Source organism: Amborella trichopoda, chromosome 2 (genome assembly GCF_054954075.1).
Source record: "Amborella trichopoda isolate Santa Cruz 75 chromosome 2, AtrichopodaSantaCruz75HAP2 v2.0, whole genome shotgun sequence".
NCBI classification, from domain to species: Eukaryota; Viridiplantae; Streptophyta; class Magnoliopsida; order Amborellales; family Amborellaceae; genus Amborella; species Amborella trichopoda.
Genome location: NC_142337.1, coordinates 17,036,820 through 17,056,907, shown reverse-complemented (window position 1 = coordinate 17,056,907; position 20,088 = coordinate 17,036,820). Strand labels below are relative to the sequence as shown.

Genomic DNA, 20,088 nt, shown 5'->3' with positions numbered 1-20,088 from the left:
GATGGGGAACAACAGTTCCTCAAAGATTGTGGGTAAGGGAGATGTACACATCAAGACGATATTGGGATAAAGGCATAAAGCTTGTGCTAAAGGGCGTCAGACATGTACCAAATATCCATGGCACAGGCGACTAGAAAAAACCCTCACTAGACCAGTGGCATAGGTGCCATAGAAGAACCCTCACTAGACTTGTGGCACAAGCGACTAGGCCACATGAGTGAAAAAAGAATACAAATCTTAGCAGAGAAACAGATTCTTCCCAGTGTCAAGAATGCATCTCTAACCCCATGTGACCACTGTTTGCTGGGCAAACAACATAGAGTCTCTTTCTCCTGTAAGAGCTCTAAAGATATGAAAATCCTGGATCTGATGTATTCAGATGTGTGTGGTCCCATGGATGTCAAGTCGCTTGGTGGTGCATCATACTTCACCTTCATCGATGATGCTTCAAGAAAGGTGTGAGTGTATTTTTGAAATCAAACGATCAGGTGTTTAAGATCTTTGAGAATTTTCAGGCTAAGGTGGAAAGAGAGAAAGACAAGTTGCTAAAGTGTCTCAGATCATCTAATGGGGGAAGTAATTCTCAAATGCTTTCAAAAGTTGTGGTGCGAAGCGTGACATAAGGCACGAAAAGATAGTTTCATATACCCCTCAGCATACTGATGTAGCTAAGAGAATGAATTGCACCATTATGGAAAGAGTTAGGAGCATGCTATCCGCCTCCAAGTTATCAAAGCCGTACTGGGTGAAACAGTCCTCAAAACATGCTGCCTAATAAATAGATTCCCATCATTTCCTCTGGATGGTGAAATCCCAGAGAGAGTTTGGACCGGAAAAGATCTCTTATTCACACTTGAGGATGTTAGGATGCAAGGCATTGGTGCACGTGCCCAAGAAACAAAGATCCAAGTTGGATGAAAAAGCACTTCTATGCATCTTCTTAGGGTACTCAAATGAAGAGTTCGACTATAGGCTATGGGATCTTGAGAACAAGAAGGTGATCAAGACTAGGGATGTGGTCTTTCAGGAAGACTTTATTATTGAAGATATGAAGAAGTCCAAAAATCCACAAATCTTTAATGGTTCAGAACCAGTCATAGTTCCTCCTACCGTGGTATATGAAGATGGGGGAGAAACGCAACAAGAGGATGGGTCCCAAGAGTTTGACATGCCAATTCTAGGTGATGTGGAGCAAGGGGAGCAACTTGTTCAAGAAGTGCCACCTACAATGGAACTAAGAAGGTCCTCTAGGGGACATAAACCCTTTACAAGATACCCCACATCGGAGTATGTCCAATACACTGAAGGGGTTGGACCAGATAGCTACCAAGAAGCTTAGGCCGACAAACAAAAAGAGGTGTGGGTTAAAACTATGCAAGATGAGATCAAATCCTTGAATAAGAATCACACTTATGACCTGGTAAAGTTGACTAAAGGCAAGAATGCACATGAGTTAATTGCCAAGGCAGAGCCCTTCAATCAAGAGGACGAAGAAAGACATGCAGAAAGTGTCCCTATGGGTCGGTCGTAGGAAGTCCAATGTACGCCATGGTGTGCACGAAGCCAGGTAAGTGTTGGCGTAGTGAGCAGATTTATTTCTAATCCTAACAAGTAATATTGAGCAGCAGTCAATTGGCTAATCAAATATCTCTTTGAGGAACATCCATAACGTGTTTAAGCTTTGGAGGAGGAAAACCTGTGTTACAAGGGTACACAGATGAATACATGGCTGGAGAACTAGACTTTGGGAAGTCAATCTCTAAATATTGTTTACTTTTGCAGGGGGAGTTATTTCATGGCTGTCTAAGCTACAGAAGGGTGATAATCTGTTGCAACTAGAAAAAATTCATACCGATAGGAGTATGTCGGATATAATGACAAATACCTTGACTAGAGACAAACATGAGTTGTGTTGAAGCATGACTGCCATGGTTGGCATTTGAGAACCTAGTTAACATACAAAAGAGAACCTCCCCCATGGGACTAAAAGGGGAGATTGTTGGGAGAGTCTGTCCCATGTGAGAGGACCTTCATGGAATTTTTTTTTGTAGAGGGGCACTGGTTATATATAAGTGTTGACCTCTCGTTCAAGTTATAGGAATTAGTTACAAAAGCTAACCTCACGTGGGAGGTTGTAGGCTTCTTCAAAAGGGATATCCTCATGTGGACCCTACATGAGATGAGATAAGATTAAATAAAGTGGTCAAGATTCCATCCGTGTCTCTTTAGAGAGAGAGAGGATATGGATCTTTTCCCACATAACATAGGATAACAACTATGTGAGATAAGGTAGGGATTTTGGAGAAACAAAATCTCATCCCTTATAAAAAAAGGGAAAGCCTCATGTAGTATTAGTGTCGTTTCTCCCCAACATTCTAAGCCTCTTCTTTGGGCGCATCTATCTTGGTATATTAGAAAAATACAGAGAGCTTTCTCTTAGAGAGAAGAAGAGAGAGAAAGTTATCTGTCTTTTTAGAGAAAGAAGAAGAGAGAGAGAAGCCTGTTAGAGAGAGAAATTGAGAACCTTTTCTTTCAAAGAGAGAAAGCCTCCAGAAAAGAAGCCTTTAAGTGAGAGAACCTCAGAGAAGGAAAACCTAGAGAGATAAAACCCTCAAGAAGAAATCAGAAAGCCTAAGAAAGCTTGTTTATTGGAAGAACATTGTAACCATTATTTTAATAGTGGATTTGTCTCTTTTTTTTTGAGAAATTTTTTTTTTTTTTTGAGAAAAGGATCTATCTCTTTCTCTCGTGGATGTAACTTGAAAAGATGAATCACGTAAATCTTGGTGCTAGTAAGTTTTTATTTTATTTGCTTTATTGCATGATTTCCACTCATACACACACGAACATCGATTTTGGTATATCTTGTGTCCCATAAATCTGGGTTTCGCTGCATGCATCCACATTCATGCAAGAGGGCTCGACTGGGTGAGCTCAACACAAGGGAAGAGGTAACCTTTGAGAAGATAAAGACATGGCTAAGGATAGGCATTGGAGGGACAAAGATGATGTGGATGGGAGGTAGAGGAGGTTGAGGCCGGGGATAAGGAGGGAGGAAGCAAGGGTCCATGGCTCTTGACTCGAGGGATTAAATGGGAGTAGAGGTAGAGAAGGGAAGAGTGGACAACAGGGGGTTGAGAGGAAGGATAAGCACAAATGTATATGGCTTCCCGGGATTGGACCCTAATGATGGTGTAGAAGTCTTGAAGGGACAAAAATAGTTGTTGGAAAAGCTTGTGATTCTGAATTTTTTCAGGAATCGGAATTGCGGAATCACGTGTATCAAATGTTTCCTAAACTTGGAATCGTTGTCCGTACGATTCGGAATTACAAATCGGGTACTATATTCGATCGCGATCCAATAAATAGGAATCGTGTTTCCTATTTGTAAGTATCGATGTCCCTTCATTCTGGAATCGAGTTTCATACCTATTGGAATTGCACCTGACCCCACATCGTTCAGTGGATTATGGAATCGCGATCCGATGAGATTGGAATCGTGATTCTTAAAAATATAGAATCGTGATTCCTAAAATTCTAGAATCGTTGTCCCCCATCAACTTGGAATCAAATTCTCACCATTCAGGAATCGAGATTCTCCCCATACTGGAATTGCACACCGATCCCCTACAATATATGATAAAAGAATTAAGAAAATATTTAAATTTTATCAACTATTACCAGATTGAATTTTGGTCTGTATATATTTAGTCCAATTACCAATGTCAACCTTTATGATATCTTTGTTAACAATCCCATACAATGGACTTGGTCTACCAATTCTTCTTTGTTAGGTGACCCCACATAGTTCAGTGGATTCTGGAATTGCGATCCAATGAGATTGGAATCGTGATTCCTAAAAATATAGAATCGTGATTCCTAAAATTCTAGAATCGTTGTCCCCCATCAACTTGGAATCAAGTTCTTACCATTCAAGAATCGAGATTCTCCCCATATTGGAATTGCGCACCATTCCCCTCCGGTATATGAGAAAAGCATTAAGAAAATATTTAAATTTTATCAACTATTACCCGATTGAATTTTGGTTTGTATAGATTTAGTCCAATTACCAATGTCAACCTTTATGATATCTTTGTCAACAATCCCATTCAATGGACTTGGTCTACCAATTCTTCTTTGTTAGGTGTAGTTTTGACTTAGAAATTCTTCTTTGTTAGGTCTAGTTGTGACTTTTAAAAATTGAGTTATTCAATGTTAAGTCTATTCCTGATATTTAATGAATAATTTAACTCAATTTTCAAAACTCAATTCCTGATATTTAATGATTAATTAACTTAAAGCACCATAATGCACTTCACTCATATTCTTATCCTCTTGTTCTACTTGAAGAAAAGCAGTGGTAGCATATGTTGGTACCCATCATATATTAAACACGATTACATTAATACCCACATCATTTACCAAAAAATATTGAACTTGAAGTTACAAATTTTTTTTAGTAATATTTATACTTGGCTAGAGTCGTTAAAAAGTAAAATAGAATTTGAATACAAGAATAGAAATTTGAAAACAAGAAATAAAAAAATTTCACATGTTTCCCATATTTAAAACTTTGATTCTAATGCCGTGTGCAACGACTTTAGATTCACAATTCCTAAAAATTTGGCATCAACGTTTCGCACGAGTAGAATCGCATTGTTGTGTAGCTATAGAATCTTGATTCCAAGCAACATGAATTCGCAATTCTTAAAAATTTGGAATCAACGTTTCGCACAAGCAGAATCGCATTGTTGTGTACCTAAGATTCACAAAGTTTGGGATATGGAATCTTGATTCTAGGCTTCCAGGAATCGAGATTCCTAAACTTATTTGAATTGCATTTCGAGAAACTTGGAACGTGATTCATTTCTTTTAGAATCAAGTTTCGTCCTGAAAAACGAGGAATCGCGATCCGAAACGGAATCACTACCCCAATGGGCGATTCAAGCAACTATAGGGACAGTAATGTGTCGCACATCTTGGTTTGAGGAAAGCACCCATGGTTTGAGAGGGAATGGGGTGTTTGAGGATAGCCTATCATGCAGCAGAGTGGTCACTAACATGGGCATGCATCTCATATGTTGTCAAGGCTGAGAGCACTCGATTTAGGGATGGAGTAGCAGTACTAACTTTTCGGGGAGGCAAGGGTAACGTGGTAACTGAGTGCAGTGTGCCATTAGTGTGAACTTGTTAGGGGGAGATTACAGTGATAATAGTCTCCCTGGGAAGATGAGTTGCCTGTGGGGACTACCTCCGCATTAAAAGCCACACCTGTGGATCATTGTCCTTGTGACACGTGCGACGGTTGGAAAGAGGTGAGTCATCTTACATAGCACCACAAGGGGTAGCTTAATTGGCAGTCTTTAAGGAGTTGTATTGATGATTGGTTGAGTGGGTTGCAGATTTCGAGGAGGTGGCGGCTGGAAATCCTGACGCATTTAATGATTTATTCATTTCGAATGGAACACGTTGGAAACGGAGGTTGAAATTGAGCAAAATAAAAGATGAAAGAGTAAAAGAAGTTTCAATCTCTATGATCCTAGGCGCGATAGATGGTTCTCAAGACAATATTTGCCCCTTATTGATAAGAATCTATGTGCATCTACGTTTGATAAGCAAATTTTTCCTCGGGATACTGGGAGTAGAAGATTGTGAAAAACTATCTCATCAAGACAAATGCACAAGTATTGCGAGAGCTAGAGCGCCAGATTGGCCTCTTTCTAAAGAGAGAAAGTTTTCACAAAGACTTTGGAAGTAAAAAAAATCGTATGTACAAATTGGAGTATACAAGTTCCCATTTATAATGAGAGTCTTTTCACCTACTCCGCCTGACTATTCAAGTACACATTAGTTCAAGAATTGCATCTCTCGAAATCTCAATCGTCAAAACAGTTTATCTGTTGCAACTCACAGGCAACATGATAGCCAACAATTACGCATGTCTCTTTGGGTTCGAGGAAGCCACCAGTCAAACAATGTCTCTTCGTGCTCTGGAAGACCAACTGTCACGCTCTATGTACACATCTTCACCTGTGGAACACAAGTACAGGAGCACCCCAATCTACTGGAGCCACACGCATGCACTGGTATGCTCAAATAACTGGATTGCATCAATCTGCTAGAACCGATAAAACACCGGAGTGCACCAATCCACTGGATCTGTGCATCTTCACCTGTGGTGAACAGTTTTTTGGAATGGCCCTAAGATCAACTGGTGGCTTTTCGTGTTGTGATAAAAAGAAATCGAGCCACATGCCTAACCTACACACTTGTGCTCGCGCCTCTTGCATCGATCCGAGCATAAGAAGTGCCAAGTGTACCATCAAGCATCCTTGTGCCTCGCACACGTGCATGTGCATGTGCATTCACACGCTATGCATGCTCCAGATAGGCTTTATCTCCCTTTAGTTCCTAGAACACAAGTGAAGAAGATAAATTCATATTTAAGCAAGACTTCCCTCATCCACATCTTCAATGTGAGATAAATAACCAACTACTTCTCTCTCTGCAAATACAACAAAACATACTTTCAAGAATACTACACTTTCCAAACCACCATGTTTCAAAGGAGATATTATTTGACATAACACATGGTATTTTCCATAGCAAAATACAACAATTTCCTCCTCTATTTCAAAATAATATGAAAACTCTAGGCAACATATGTCATTCCCACGTCATGAAGGTATCTTTTGATTTGAAACTCCACTTAGTGTAAGCACTACAAAGTACATCGAGCTCCATGGTATCACATAGCTTTGAACCGAGGATCTTATCTAACAATATTGGTAGTACAACACGCAAGTGACATACACTCCAGTGTATCTTTATACTGCTTGCTTGTTATGGGCCTTGAGCTTGTGTCCTGATTTTTATAAGTACTCTAGAGCTAAGTCCAATCTTATAGGAAGCGGCCTCACCTCCACACCCATATAGGTAAATCTATCAAGAACACCTTAACTGTTCCATTAAGAGCATAGCTCAACCTTTTCTCATGGAGGTCATCACTGGACTTGTCTACTGTATGGATCTTTCTAAAATGGGTGCTGATAAATTGTTTAAACATTTCTAGTGATCCAACTAACCATACGAACGACTTGTTTTTACCACATTGAATTTCGACTCTTGAGGTAACAAAAGGCCTAGATTGTGTTCCCATTGTTGATTGTTACTCTATGGATTCTAGCCCCATTCTTGACATCTGGGTGGTGTCTTCCCTTTGCAAGGCCTTTTTTCAAAGGATTGGCCAAATTTTCCTTTGACCTCCCAAATTCTAGATTTACCGCTCCATCTTTCATCAACATTTGGATGGATCCATGTTTGGACGCAATATGTTTAGATTTGTCGTTATATACATAATTATTTTCTTGAGCAACTGTGGCACGTTTATCGCAATTATTTGTGATCGTGGATATTGGTTTGGGCCAATATGGAATTCCATGGATACTTTTTAACCATTCCGCTTCTTCACAACCATAATCTAGTGTAATGAACTTTGATTCCATAGTGGACTGAGAAATTTACATTTGTTTCTTTAAGCCCCATGATTCAACTCCACCACCTAAGGTAAATACCCATCTAGATGTGGATGGTGAGTCTTTAGCCGACCTTAAATAGTTGGGATAAGTCTCGGATGATGATCATGTTGTGGATAGTAACTGTTTGAGTCCGTGCTCCAACTCGCATCACTATGTCCTTCCAACATTTGGGATAACTGGAATAATCTATGCCAAAATTGATAGTTCCTTTGAGATAATCTCAAAACTCGAGAGATTGCATTCCAATGCTCTCTACTTGGGTAACTTGTATATTTACTTACCCACTGCTCACTATTTCTTAGATTCATGGACCAAATTCGATTTAGTGGTATGCAATACCGACCTTCTACAATACATTGTATACATCAAACTACCAATTACTCTTGCATACTCAATTCGAGAAATATTTGTCGTATGTCTTTCTAGAGTTTCAACCTAGACCTGACTCGACCGTTGCCACCCCTACTTAGGAGGAACTTTGAATTCTTTCTTGAGACCTACACTCGTATCTTCTCGTTTAGAAAAACCACCAGCTATACCTCTCTCTCCAAGTACCATAGCCATGTTGCTTCTTTCTCTCACCAAGCAACCTAATAATTACCCTCACTAGATGCAATCGAAATGCTAGAGGCACAATCCCTTCATGCTTACTACTGCATGAGCATTTACCATTCCTTTTTAGAGCTGCCCCTTAGTCTTCTAGTTTCTCTCTGGAATGTGTAGCCTACACCTTTGAACCCTTTACTAGGCATATACACCCATGCCCATTTCATCTATAGCATCCTATTTAATGCTCTATATCTCTTTGTCTCCCAATCATAACCTTGTCACCCTCCCTAGAACTCACACACGTAAAGGATCACCACTGCATCTGATGTCAAAAATGTAGATGGCCTTCCTTGGATTTGGCTTGTGCTGTGTGAATTATGGTATAAGGCTCTGCGGTGACTTGGTCCACCAATTTTGAGGCCCTTAGTGCATTATCAACAATTGGATCTTTCTTTTATACTAAAAAAAGGTTGATATTTTTCTGCATGATATTCTTTTGCATGATTCACTTGATGCAATCCAAACTCTTAGAGGCACAATTTTGAGGCCCTTGCTTTTTGCAATTTTCTTTTGCAGGATTACGCATGGTATTTTGCATTGAGTTTTGCCAATTGTTTGCATTTATCATTTCTTATTGGAATCATTATTTGAATTGGTATTTATTAGGGCCGATCTCCCATGTTAAATGGGCTTGAATCGAGGTCTTTGAGGCATCCTCAAGGCCTGATTCATTTCACCCAACACCCTCATTACTGACAACATTTTTATTTTAAAAACTTGTTAAATACTTAGAAAAGGGTTTGGTTAAAGTTGAATTTTGCTAGTCTAAGAACGTGTTGAAAGCCCAGTTTTGGCTAAACCTTTCTATCTTCCTCTCTTTCCCTATTTTATTTAGGCTTGGGGAAATGTTTAGCTAATATGAAGTACCATTTGGTACCTAGGCCTATGCCTGGGTGGTGATGACATATTTTGCTTTTATTGCGCTTTTTATCGACCTCAAAAGTACTGGAATCCACAAGATTCGTGATTTGCTGCAGCACACTCTTTACAGGATAGTATCAAAGTAATTTGAGAAACAAAGAGTATACTTTTTTGGATGCCACACTTGGATGTGGACTGTGCGAGGCTTTTTTATTGTGATGCTCTCCGGTCAAGTCCTGTACATCTTATTCTTCTTTGGATACTCATCAATGTTGTTTTCTTTTGAAAGTCCTTTAAGCTTTCTAAGTGATGCAATACCTCGTTCCATGGCTGCTCATGAAGGTTCTGAAGAGTCAAACACATTTGTTATGTTGACTTACAACGTTTGGTTTCGGGAAGACCTGAAACTTATTGAGAGGATGAACGCAATAGGTGACATTATTCGAGAATATGATCCAGATGTCATTTGTTTACAGGTACATTTCTTTTCTTGCTTTCTCTGTATTCGTCAACCAAAGTTATGTGTACCGACGTTTGTTTATTTTAAAAATATGCTTTGACTGGACAGGAGGTCACACCAAATATCTATCATATTTTTCAGCAGTCCATGTGGTGGCAAAAGTATCAATGCTCAGTTTCAAATGAGTTGGCTGCTGAAAGGCCTTACTTCTGTATGCAGGTCGGTCACTTCTTGAACTGTCTTCAGGATGTACTACTAGTCCTGTTTATAAAAGAAAAGCTTTTGGATGGGCATTTTGTGCTGACGTTCTCAGCAAGCAAAATATGTTTTAATTTTTGAATGTTTTTGTTGCCAGTCCCATCGAAATATGACCACTTCTATCTTTAAGCTAACATCTTCATATAATTGTACCTAATGATAATATTGTCACTGTACATGCCCTTTGATCTTTTGTACATGTTGTTCTTGTTTGTCAGAGTGTAGGGTTATTTTTTCATTTCATCTACATGGTTGTTTGCATATACCAGTTATGACTATTCACTATTCAGTGGGCTTACTCCCAGTATGAGGATCAGGCTTATTAAACCAGGACTCGGGGGAAATTTTAAGGCTTTTTACATATTCCAGCTGCTTATGATCATGATTTTGAAGGTCCATGGGTTTTAGTTTCTGAGCACATTGATTATTATTTAATTGATGTGCCTTGATCTAGCGATACAGTACTGCACCAAAAAAGACAAATAAATCAATCTGTTTGGACCTGCTCATTTTGTTAATTTTTTTCAATTGGAAGAAAAGTTTATGTTATTTGAAGTGATTATGAAAATCTTTAATTTCCACTGGAATGTTTGTTCTTTTCAAATCCTCTTAAATGTTAGTTGGATGATCCTGGACCCCAAATTGTTTTAGTCGTGTAGAGCGAGAACAGCCATTCACATTTGTTCATGCTGTAAAATTTATAGTGTAATTATTTCAAATTGAGTTCTGATATACCTGTTCAGAGGATCCCTTCATGAGGAATGGCTGCCCCATGTTGAATTTGTCATTGCCATGGACTTGAAACCCGGTAGAGCCATGAAGGGGAAATAGTCTTCTCTCCATTAGCACTGTAAAGGAGTAGTGGAGCCACTTCAAAGCAATTATCTGAACAAAGATAGGGACATGACTTCCAACTCAGACAAATTATTATTTCTCTCAAACATGGAGATGTTAGTTATACTAAAGATGGTGATGATTTGAGTTGTTAAGAGCTTACGCACTACATGTGAGTTGCACAGATTTCGAGTTCTCGTACAAGAAGAAACTTGAAGAAAGTATATGAGTGGGAAGGTTGTCCAAACTGCAAGAGGCCTTATTCAAAGAGGCATGCTTAACAAGAACTAGATATTCACACATCAGAACGGGGACTTAAAAACCTATATATCAAAAAGTGGAAATAGAGGTGGATTCATAAATCATACCATTTGTAAAGAGGGAGAATAGGTGTTCTTAGGACACCAATATGGTTGCATTGTAGAACTGGACGTCATGTATATCAATGCCCTTTCCTCCATGGAAGTCCTTCTCACTTCTTACTCTAAAAGTCAATTATGGTTGTTCTAGATGTAGGAGATATATCGACAGGACTGCAATCAATAGTGGAAAGGTGTCCTATGAAATACGGATGCAGTACAATAACCTAGAGGTTAAAGTCAATAGTTGCTGATTCGAAATGTTATTTACAGTTCATCCATAGGAGGCCTTCTGCACATTCTGCTAAGGTGTCTAGGAGATTGACTTATTTGTCCACTCCTTGCATCGTTGACTTTTAGTTTATCCAGCGAAGTGACGATATAATAAGATTAGGTCGGTAAAATATTGACCTTGAAACCATCCAGATAATAATATAATGAACATGTCACTTAGAAATGTATTATTTAAAAGATAACTATTTCCTACGATTGAATTATTTGTGAATCTGGATCTCTGGTGATGATGAGCACCTGCATTGCGTGGACACTGACATGGGCATTGGTATCCTGGACATGGTGGTGTCCAACATGGTAGCTAGAATATTGTCAACATGGCGAAAGTTATAAATCAATGAATATAGTATTACATGTAATGATAAAAAAAAGGGAAATATCTTAATAACCCCTAATATTCCATTTCATAGCATCCCATCACCCTCTCATTCTCTAAATATCTAGTTGCATAGCATTTTATGAACATATTTCTTCCTACCCCCTGGTCTCTCTACTCACATTTTTTTACCTTAGTTCCCTTGCAATTGCCCTAGACAAAAAGCCATATCCCATTACTACCATTTATATTTTTTTCCTCTTCCAAACTTACTCTCTCTCACACACCCTCATCCCCTCTCTCTCTCTACCCCCAATCCTCTTTCTCTCTCCTGCCCCCCGACTCTCTCTCATGCCTTCCAACCTATCTCTCTCTCTCTGCCCCCAACCTCTCTCTCTGTGCACCCAATTCCCCTCTCATGCCCTCATTTCTCCTCTCATACCATCATCCCCTCTCTCTACCTCCAATCCTCTCTCTCTCCTGCCCCCAATTCTCTCTCATGCCTTCATTCCTCTCTCTCTCTCTTTCTCTCTCTCTATCTTTGCCCCCAACCTCTCGTTCTCTTGCCCAACCTCTCTCTTTCTCGTTATGCCCCAAACTCTCTCTCATGCTCGCATCCCTCTCACCCTGTCCCCATCGTCCCTCTCTCACGCTACTACAGCACATGAGGGGTGGCTTCTCTAACCCCAGGTGTCCTCTTAAAGCTACTATAACACATGAAGAGCAGCATAAAAGTTGCTGGTGAACAAAGAACAGTGCTTCTGCAAGTGATTGGCATTGTTCCTGCCATCTCAGGTAACAATTTATGGCAGAGCCATCGCTTGTACCTCAAGATATCTGACTCCTTGTGCTCGACCTACATCTCTCTTGTTGAAGAGAGCAATGATTTAATTTTCCAATTGGCAATGCTGAGGATCTAGTTGCAGGCCCTCTGTTTTCTTGTAGTGGAGGGTCTGATAACCTAATTAGCGGCAAGGTCAAACAACAACAACTAAGAAAAGTAGTAGTTTGTCTCTCTAAGTGTGGAGAGGGGATTGACAATCAAGCAAAATGAATAAGAGAAGTCTGAGAGAGGTCTGAGAAAGAGCCATTTGTTTCAAAAATTAAGGCAAGGGCAAGTCCTTTAACTCAATCTTCAATGGCTTGCTGATCAATTTCTTCTTTTCCTGCTTTGAGTAACTGTTCTGTTGATCAGTTCTCGCTGGCAAGGAAGAGTGTAAGTGTGAGTGGAGAGATAGAGGACACCCTTCGATCTTTTTCTGTGGAGAAGCCGGTTGCTAATCTTGGCATTATGCAGAGGCTGCTGGATAGGGGTAAACTGAGGAGGTCTGTTTCACAAGAGGAAAATGTGGTGAAATCGAAGAAGCATTTGTGTCCTGAGTTGAGGAAGAGCTGGGAGCGAAGCACTGTGCTCAATGTCGACAATAATGCAAACAGGTCCACGGATTCAATGTCAAGAGAGGCTTCAACTGCTAGTCATCTATCTTCATGTGTTTAGTAGCATGAGAGACAGGTGGGTGGAAATGGAGAGAGATGAGGATGCGAGAGAGAGTTTGGAAGAGGAAAGAGGATAAAAGGTAGGAATGGGATATGACTTTTTGTTTAGGACAATCATAAGGGTGCAAAGTTAAAAAACATGGAAAATAGAGAATAGGGGGTGGGAAGAAAATTTTCATAAAATGCTATGCCGCTAGATGTTTAGGGAATGGGAGGGGATGCTGTGAAAATGATCCTAATTTTCTGTTTTGAAGATATTTTCCCTAAAAAAAAAAAAGCTTCAGAGCATGATCATGAATTGTAAATATTGGAATTTTAAATTAAAAAATATTGATGTGACTTCTGAATTTTTTGTAATATTTTATGTTGTTTCTGATATTCTTTAATAAATAAATTTTATAATTATGTACAGAGCGCTTATTATGACTCATTGTAATGCATTTTAAGCATGCTCTCTTCAAATATAGAATTGCAGATTACCATAATTTTCTGATGGGTACTTTGAGGTTGCTGCCATGGTTGCACCCTGTTGCTCAATGTCTGCACCTCAAACTCCATCTTTTTGATGGATTGAGGACCCAAAAACTCACTAAAATACCCGCAAGTCCATTTCCATCTCAAGTAAATGGATTTGGAGATCCTAACAGGTCCTAAATCTGATCAATCTAAGGTCCAGATCAGGTTTTGAGATGGCGGTCATGATGGAACACTTTTAGGGCTTCAAATTACAATTCTTTTAGAAAATTGATCTTGGAAGGTAAGAAAATGGATTTGCATATTTTGGGTTCCCATTCATCCAGAATATGGAGAAATGAGGCGTGGTTTTGGTGACACTAGCACATCACCAAACCATTTTCATTCTGTGATGTCATAAATTTCAAAGCATATTTATTTAAGTTCAACATAATAATAATAAACAAAAGTATAGTATAGCAAACTATATATCAGATCCCACTACATGTCTAAAGTTTTCTAGTGTTGAACACCAAGAGAATGAGTCAAATGAAATTTTGGGGTAACAGTCATGTTGGTGAAGTTAAGCTGATTTGCAGGCTTCTATTGCCCACAGTGACCTCAGTTGAGGTGGAAGATCATCATGCGATTGCACGGATTGCTTTTGATCAATGTTGTCAGATTCGCTTCAAAGTGTTCTTTGGTTTGGTGAGGAAAATGAGGTAATTCGGTGCTTCGGCCGATTTGGGGGAAGACTTCAGATTCTTTTTTAATTTAATATAAATAAATTAGATATTTATATATAAAATATATACAAAAAATAGAAAATATAGGAAATAAAAAAAATTAAAATACTTTTATATAGCTATTTCTTTGCTGGCCGAAGCAAACCCGAATCATATCCGAAGCAGCCCGAATTTGGCCGAAGTAGCCCAAATTTGACCGAAGCGGAGGCACCCAGCTTCGCTTCTCTTCGGTTTATACCCAAAATCCGAAGGCTTCGACCTCTTCGGACGAAGCGAAGCGAATTTGATAACATTGCTTTTGATATTTAAGATATTTATATTGGGTGTCTGGTTTGGTCTAATCAAAGTGTTGGTTCATGTGGGTGATAAAATTATTGACCGTGAATATCCATGTCTCAATTCGATATATTCCATTCTGTCTTTTGTTTCAGACCATGTTGGAAAAACCGGGCGATCTAACCGATAACCGCCCGGTTAGATCGGAACCAGCCACGGGCCGGTTCCGGTTTCGGGCAGTTTCGGTGATCGATCGGTATCAAAATAAAGAATTTGGTTTGTATTACATTTTTTTTAATATTCTTTACATTATGGTAAAGATTAGAAATTGTTTTGGTCATTAATACTCACTTTTATATTTTCCCATATTTTTCAGAAAATTTTAAAAATACCCCTAGGTACCTTGAAAATCCACATTCTTCAATAATTTTCAACTTCATTTGAGTGTGTTTTGTTTTAATCATTCTTTATATGCTTTTCATATTTTAGTAGATTTTTTTTGTATCTTTATTATTTTCTTCAACAATTTTATGACTGCTCAAGACTTGCTCAATTAGAGCGGTTAAATCGACTGGTTACCGGTTAGGCCGGTTAAACAGCTTCCTTCTGCCATGGGTAATCAACCTAACCTTAGTACAGAAATGGGTTTTTTGCAAGAAAGAATTACTTCTTCTAAAGAGGGATCCATAACTTCCATTCATGCATTTTATGTACCTACGGATGATACCAGCCCTGCTCTTGCCAAAACATTTGTACATTTAGATGCTATTAATGAACAAAAAGTTGGCCGCCTGGCTGCCTAGGCGAACTCTTTTTTAAAAACGTCTAGTCGTGGATTGGGCGGTGGCTTGTCCTAAGCGGCTTTTGCTAGGTGCTCGTTTAGGCAGCCTAGGAGGTGTTAATCGCGGGGGACCTAGGCGTCGTCCTGAAAATATGATAATTAATTCGTAATTATTAACTATTGATTTATTGAAAAGGCTTTTTGCATGTGATAGTAATTGTTAATTGATTGATAAGCAAAATAGTATTAATTCGTAATTATTAATTAATTGAAAATGCTTTTTGCATGTAACAATAATTATTAATTTATTGGTAAAAAAATAGTATTAATTTGTGATTATTAATTTATCGAAAATGCTTTTTACATGTAACAATAATTAATTCGTAATTATTACTTTGTCAAAAATGATTTTTGCATTTAATTGTAAGTATTAATTTATTGATACAACAAAAGGTAGTATTAATCTGTAATTATTAATTTATCGAAAATGCTTTTTGCATGTGACAGTAATTATTAATTTATTTGTAAACCAAAAGATAGTATTAATTCGCACTTATTAGTTTATCGAAAATGCTTGTTGCATGTGACAATAATTATTAATTTATTGGTAAACCAAAAGATAATATTAATTTGTATTTATTAGTTTATTGAAAATGCTTTTTGCATGTAACAATAATTATTAATTTATTGGTAAACCAAAAGATATTAATTTATTGAAAATGCTCTTTGCATTTGATAGTAATTAATTTATCGGTAAATCAATAAGTAGTATCAATTTGTAAAATTATTATTACATAGCATATACAATAAATTGGGGGAGCTGTGGGGGATCCAACCTTCAACATAGGCCACCTTTGGGTTTGATCGCTCGCCTAGGCGGCCCAATGCCCAAACCGCCTTGGCGGTCGCCTACTCCTTTTGGACATTGGATGCTACTACCGTACTATCAAGAGGATTAATCACCAAAGGTATCTAATCTAGCAGTAAATCCTTTAGATCCAACATCAATTGTGCTCCAACCTCATTACCAACCTGTGCAAAGAATCGGACAAACTTTACAACATTACAAAGAACTTCAGGACATTATAGCTATTATTAGATCAAATGAATTATCCAAAGAGGATGGTTTAACCATAATGGAGTCCTTGTTAGTTTGCAGTGATGTTGGTGACTAACATTTGCTTAACTGTTCCTTATATACCTTTGATTCTTCTGAGAAATCTTTTCTTAGAGGAGTAAATAGAGTTTCTTTGTAGCTTTACGCATAAGATGGATGCTATTGTCATTATGTAGTTGGTTCAAATTTGGCATTTTGGCACTCCAGGTTGAACATGGCAGTTCCGGGATATGTTGGTCTTTTTTTTTTGTTATGGTCATAGCCATTGCATCGGCAATGGCTATGATCTTTATGGAACTGGAAATGTTATGGCTCGTGATTCTATATCTGGTTATGTTTATTATTTGGTTCATTGTTTTTTTTCTTGGATTTGAACAATTGAAATTAATGTAAAGTCACAATAAGACCATTTACTTTTTGTACATGGAGTCACAATCATTGGTGGCCGTTAAATTTGACATCAGGTGATTAGGGGTGTTCCATTGACCAAGCTTAAATTCAATTAGGATGGTAGTGAGATCGTCTTTTTTATTTATTTTTTAATTCCATGTTAAGTATGCACGATTGTGGTGTATTAGATCCATCTATCTGATAATTTTTCCAATTTGTCTTGTTTAGTTTTCATTGGCCCTTGCACGGTGGATGTTCGCTTGTCTATATTTTGTTGCTAAATATGACATGTGTCATATGAGACAAATCATTCATACTGAGGTGAAGTTTGTGGTTTGAATTTAGAACTGAACAAACCAACCCAAAAATTGTTGTGGTAGAATCTTTGATGATTGAATATACAAGAATGTGTAGCTTCTATATTTTCACAAATCACACATGGTTTACTGAATGTGGAACCTTGAAAACACCAGTGGTTTAGAGAAAACTGGGTTGGAGGAGTAGTGGTCAAAAGTTTTTGTTCTTTTGGTTCAAGTGGTTGTATGTACATGTCTGTAATCACTTGATTTAGGAGGTTCCCTTTTTTTTATTCATACTTTGCTGGAGCTTATCACAAAGTGAGTCTGCAAGCGATACAAATATTTGTAGGGCTTGCTTGTATAATCTACAAAATCTTCTCATAAGTCGTAATACATTTGCGTCGGTAAACTTATGTCCATGCTGCTGCCATTTTTTCCATTGATTTTTCAAGATGCAAGGGCTAGGATTATTTCTCTATGCTGATATGATACAGTCATTTCTCTTTTCTAATGTTATTATTGAGTTTTCTGAACTTTCTAAAAAGTCTCTCCCCATCAAAATCTTCTTTTGGTGTATGGTCTTGTGAATTTTATATGCTATTGCTTCCCATTTATTGATATGGTTTCCATATGCAGAATATTTGGACATCCATATGCAGGTAAATATTCTGAATATGATAATCATGATCTGTTTGACTTGTGTTTCGACAAATGAATTTGATCTTTTTAATTTCCCTATTCGAGGCACCCCCCCCCCTCCCCCCCCACTCTCTTTATCAACAACTGACATCATGCTCATTGCACTGGAGTCTACTGTGTCTCTTACTGTTTCGTTCAAAAAAATTTGTGCTTGTTGACTGATGTCTCAAAAGAAGGTGACTTAAATTATTTATTTTGTTGCCTCCAGTTGAGCAGATTACCTGTGAAATCTTTCCTCTGTGAATCGTTTAGAAACTCCATAATGGGAAGAGAGCTCTGTGTAGCAGATATTGATGCTGGGATGGGAAGACATTTGGTGGTAGCTACCACTCACCTTGAGAGCCCCTGCCCTGCCCCTCCAAGTTGGAATCAGATGTACAGTCCAGAACGCAGAACTCAAGCTGAGGAGAGCCTTCAGCTCCTGAAGGATCACCCGAACGTAATATTTGCTGGAGATATGAATTGGGACGAGAAAATAGATGGTGAGTTTCCTCTATCCAATGACTGGATTGATGCTTGGACTGAGCTTAGACCTAGAGAGAATGGATGGACATATGACACCAAGGCCAACCAGATGCTTTCGGAGAACCGAGCTTTGCAGAAACGGTTGGATAGGTTTGTATGTAACATGCGTGATTTTAAACTGAGTAGTATTGATATGATTGGAACAAAGGCTATACCTGGGATTTCCTATTTCAAGGAGAAGAAGGTGAGGAAACAGATGCAAAAAATAACACTTCCTGTTTTGCCTAGTGACCACTATGGATTGCTCTTGAAGATTTGTCGCAAAAGCGGGGCTCTTACGAAGAGGTGAAATCATGGATATCATGGAGTTTGAATTGATTGAAAGGTTGTAAATGAGGGACGCTTAGGAGGGCTTCTTAGGGATTGGGTGTTTGAATTATGGAGTCTTTGGGTTGTATGCCTCCTTGGCTGTTTTTGGTTTATGGCTTTTATTGCTGAACCCAGATTGACCAGGTTTTGTCCAAAAAACTTATGCTTCTAAATATAATTAGATTACAAAATCTGAAATTCTCATGCATTTACATTTTAAAAGGAAGAAAGCTACCACTTAGAATCTAGCTTGAACTGATGTACACTGACTAACACTGTTTTGGAATTTTTTTTAATATGGTTGTCCATGACATTTTACACTAAGGAATATATATATATAGTCAATATCCTGTCCTAACTGCCGTGAAAATGGATTGACCTATTTTGTGTTGTTCTGAAGGACACCAAAATTGTGGCCATTGTTTCTACGGAATTTCTTCTTTTTTTTATTTGTTGCATTTTGTTGAGAGTTTTGTTCATTGAAGTTTTTAAATTTTTTTTCTTTTTTCTGATAATGTTAGCCTTAAATTTGGAACACATCAGCAGTCTTTTTACTTTGGACAAGATTTTCATCAAATGTAGACGTGTCCCTTCTTCATAATCCATTTTTGAGATGGATTTTAGATCAAATTTTTAGGAATGTAAAATCTTTAGCATATGTAAAAATAGAGAAATTGCAGGGAATTACAAAAACCCCCTCAAAATGGATTTTTTACGCATTTTACCCCACTCAACCTTACCTAGCTAATACTTCTATACGAAAGTTCATTTTTTTTGGACTAAAATGCCCTTCCATCACATAACAAATTATTTTTGTTGGAAAGGGCAGTCCGGCATTTTTGACACGCTGTCTGATGATTATTTTTGTTGGACCGGCTGTCCGGTGATTATTTTTGTTGGAATGGCCGGTCCGGCGTTTCATGGTGGTAGTCTGATGATTAGTTTTTGCTGGAATGGGCGATCCGATGTTTTGAAGTCTTGGTCCGGTATTTTGAAGGGGCAGTTCGGCGTTTTGATATAGCGGTTTCGACATTTGAAGGGACAATCCGACATTTTGAATGGGCAGTCCAGCATTTTGAAGTAGTTGTATGACGTTTTGAAGTGAGTAGACCGGCATTGTACAAGTGCGGTCTGGCGTTTCCTTTTATTGGGATCCGAAAATGATTTTACATAAATTTATTGGGATCCGAAAATGATTTGTTATATAAAAAAACTTTTTGTGTGAGGGGTATTTGCTTCGAAACATGATTAAGAATTAGTTTTTGTGTAAGGGGTATTTGCTAAAAAACATGAGTTTTTTTGGGAAGTTGTTGGGAAAAGTTGGGTGGGTGAAGTGCGTAAAAAGTTCATTTAGTCCATTTTGGGGTGGGGTCTGCAATTTTTCCTAAATTTTAAAAACTAAAAAATGATAATTTTTTGGAGAAAATTCTTGGGCTATTTTAAATTTTTAGATTGATCACCCCTTTA

General features: G+C 38.1%; 1 protein-coding gene across 1 annotated transcript in view; it reads left to right on the top strand.

Moving 5' to 3' along the window:
• LOC18445741 (endonuclease/exonuclease/phosphatase family protein) overlaps positions 1-18,812 on the top strand; it is a 31,755-nt gene extending 12,943 nt beyond the window's left edge. The window contains exons 2-4 of the mRNA XM_011629315.3: positions 9,351-9,484; positions 9,577-9,687; positions 17,996-18,812. Coding sequence (XP_011627617.1) covers positions 9,351-9,484; positions 9,577-9,687; positions 17,996-18,601 — 851 coding nt within the window. The 3' untranslated portion in view covers positions 18,602-18,812. The remainder of the gene's footprint in view (positions 1-9,350; positions 9,485-9,576; positions 9,688-17,995) is intronic.
• The last annotated feature ends 1,276 nt before the right edge of the window (positions 18,813-20,088 follow it).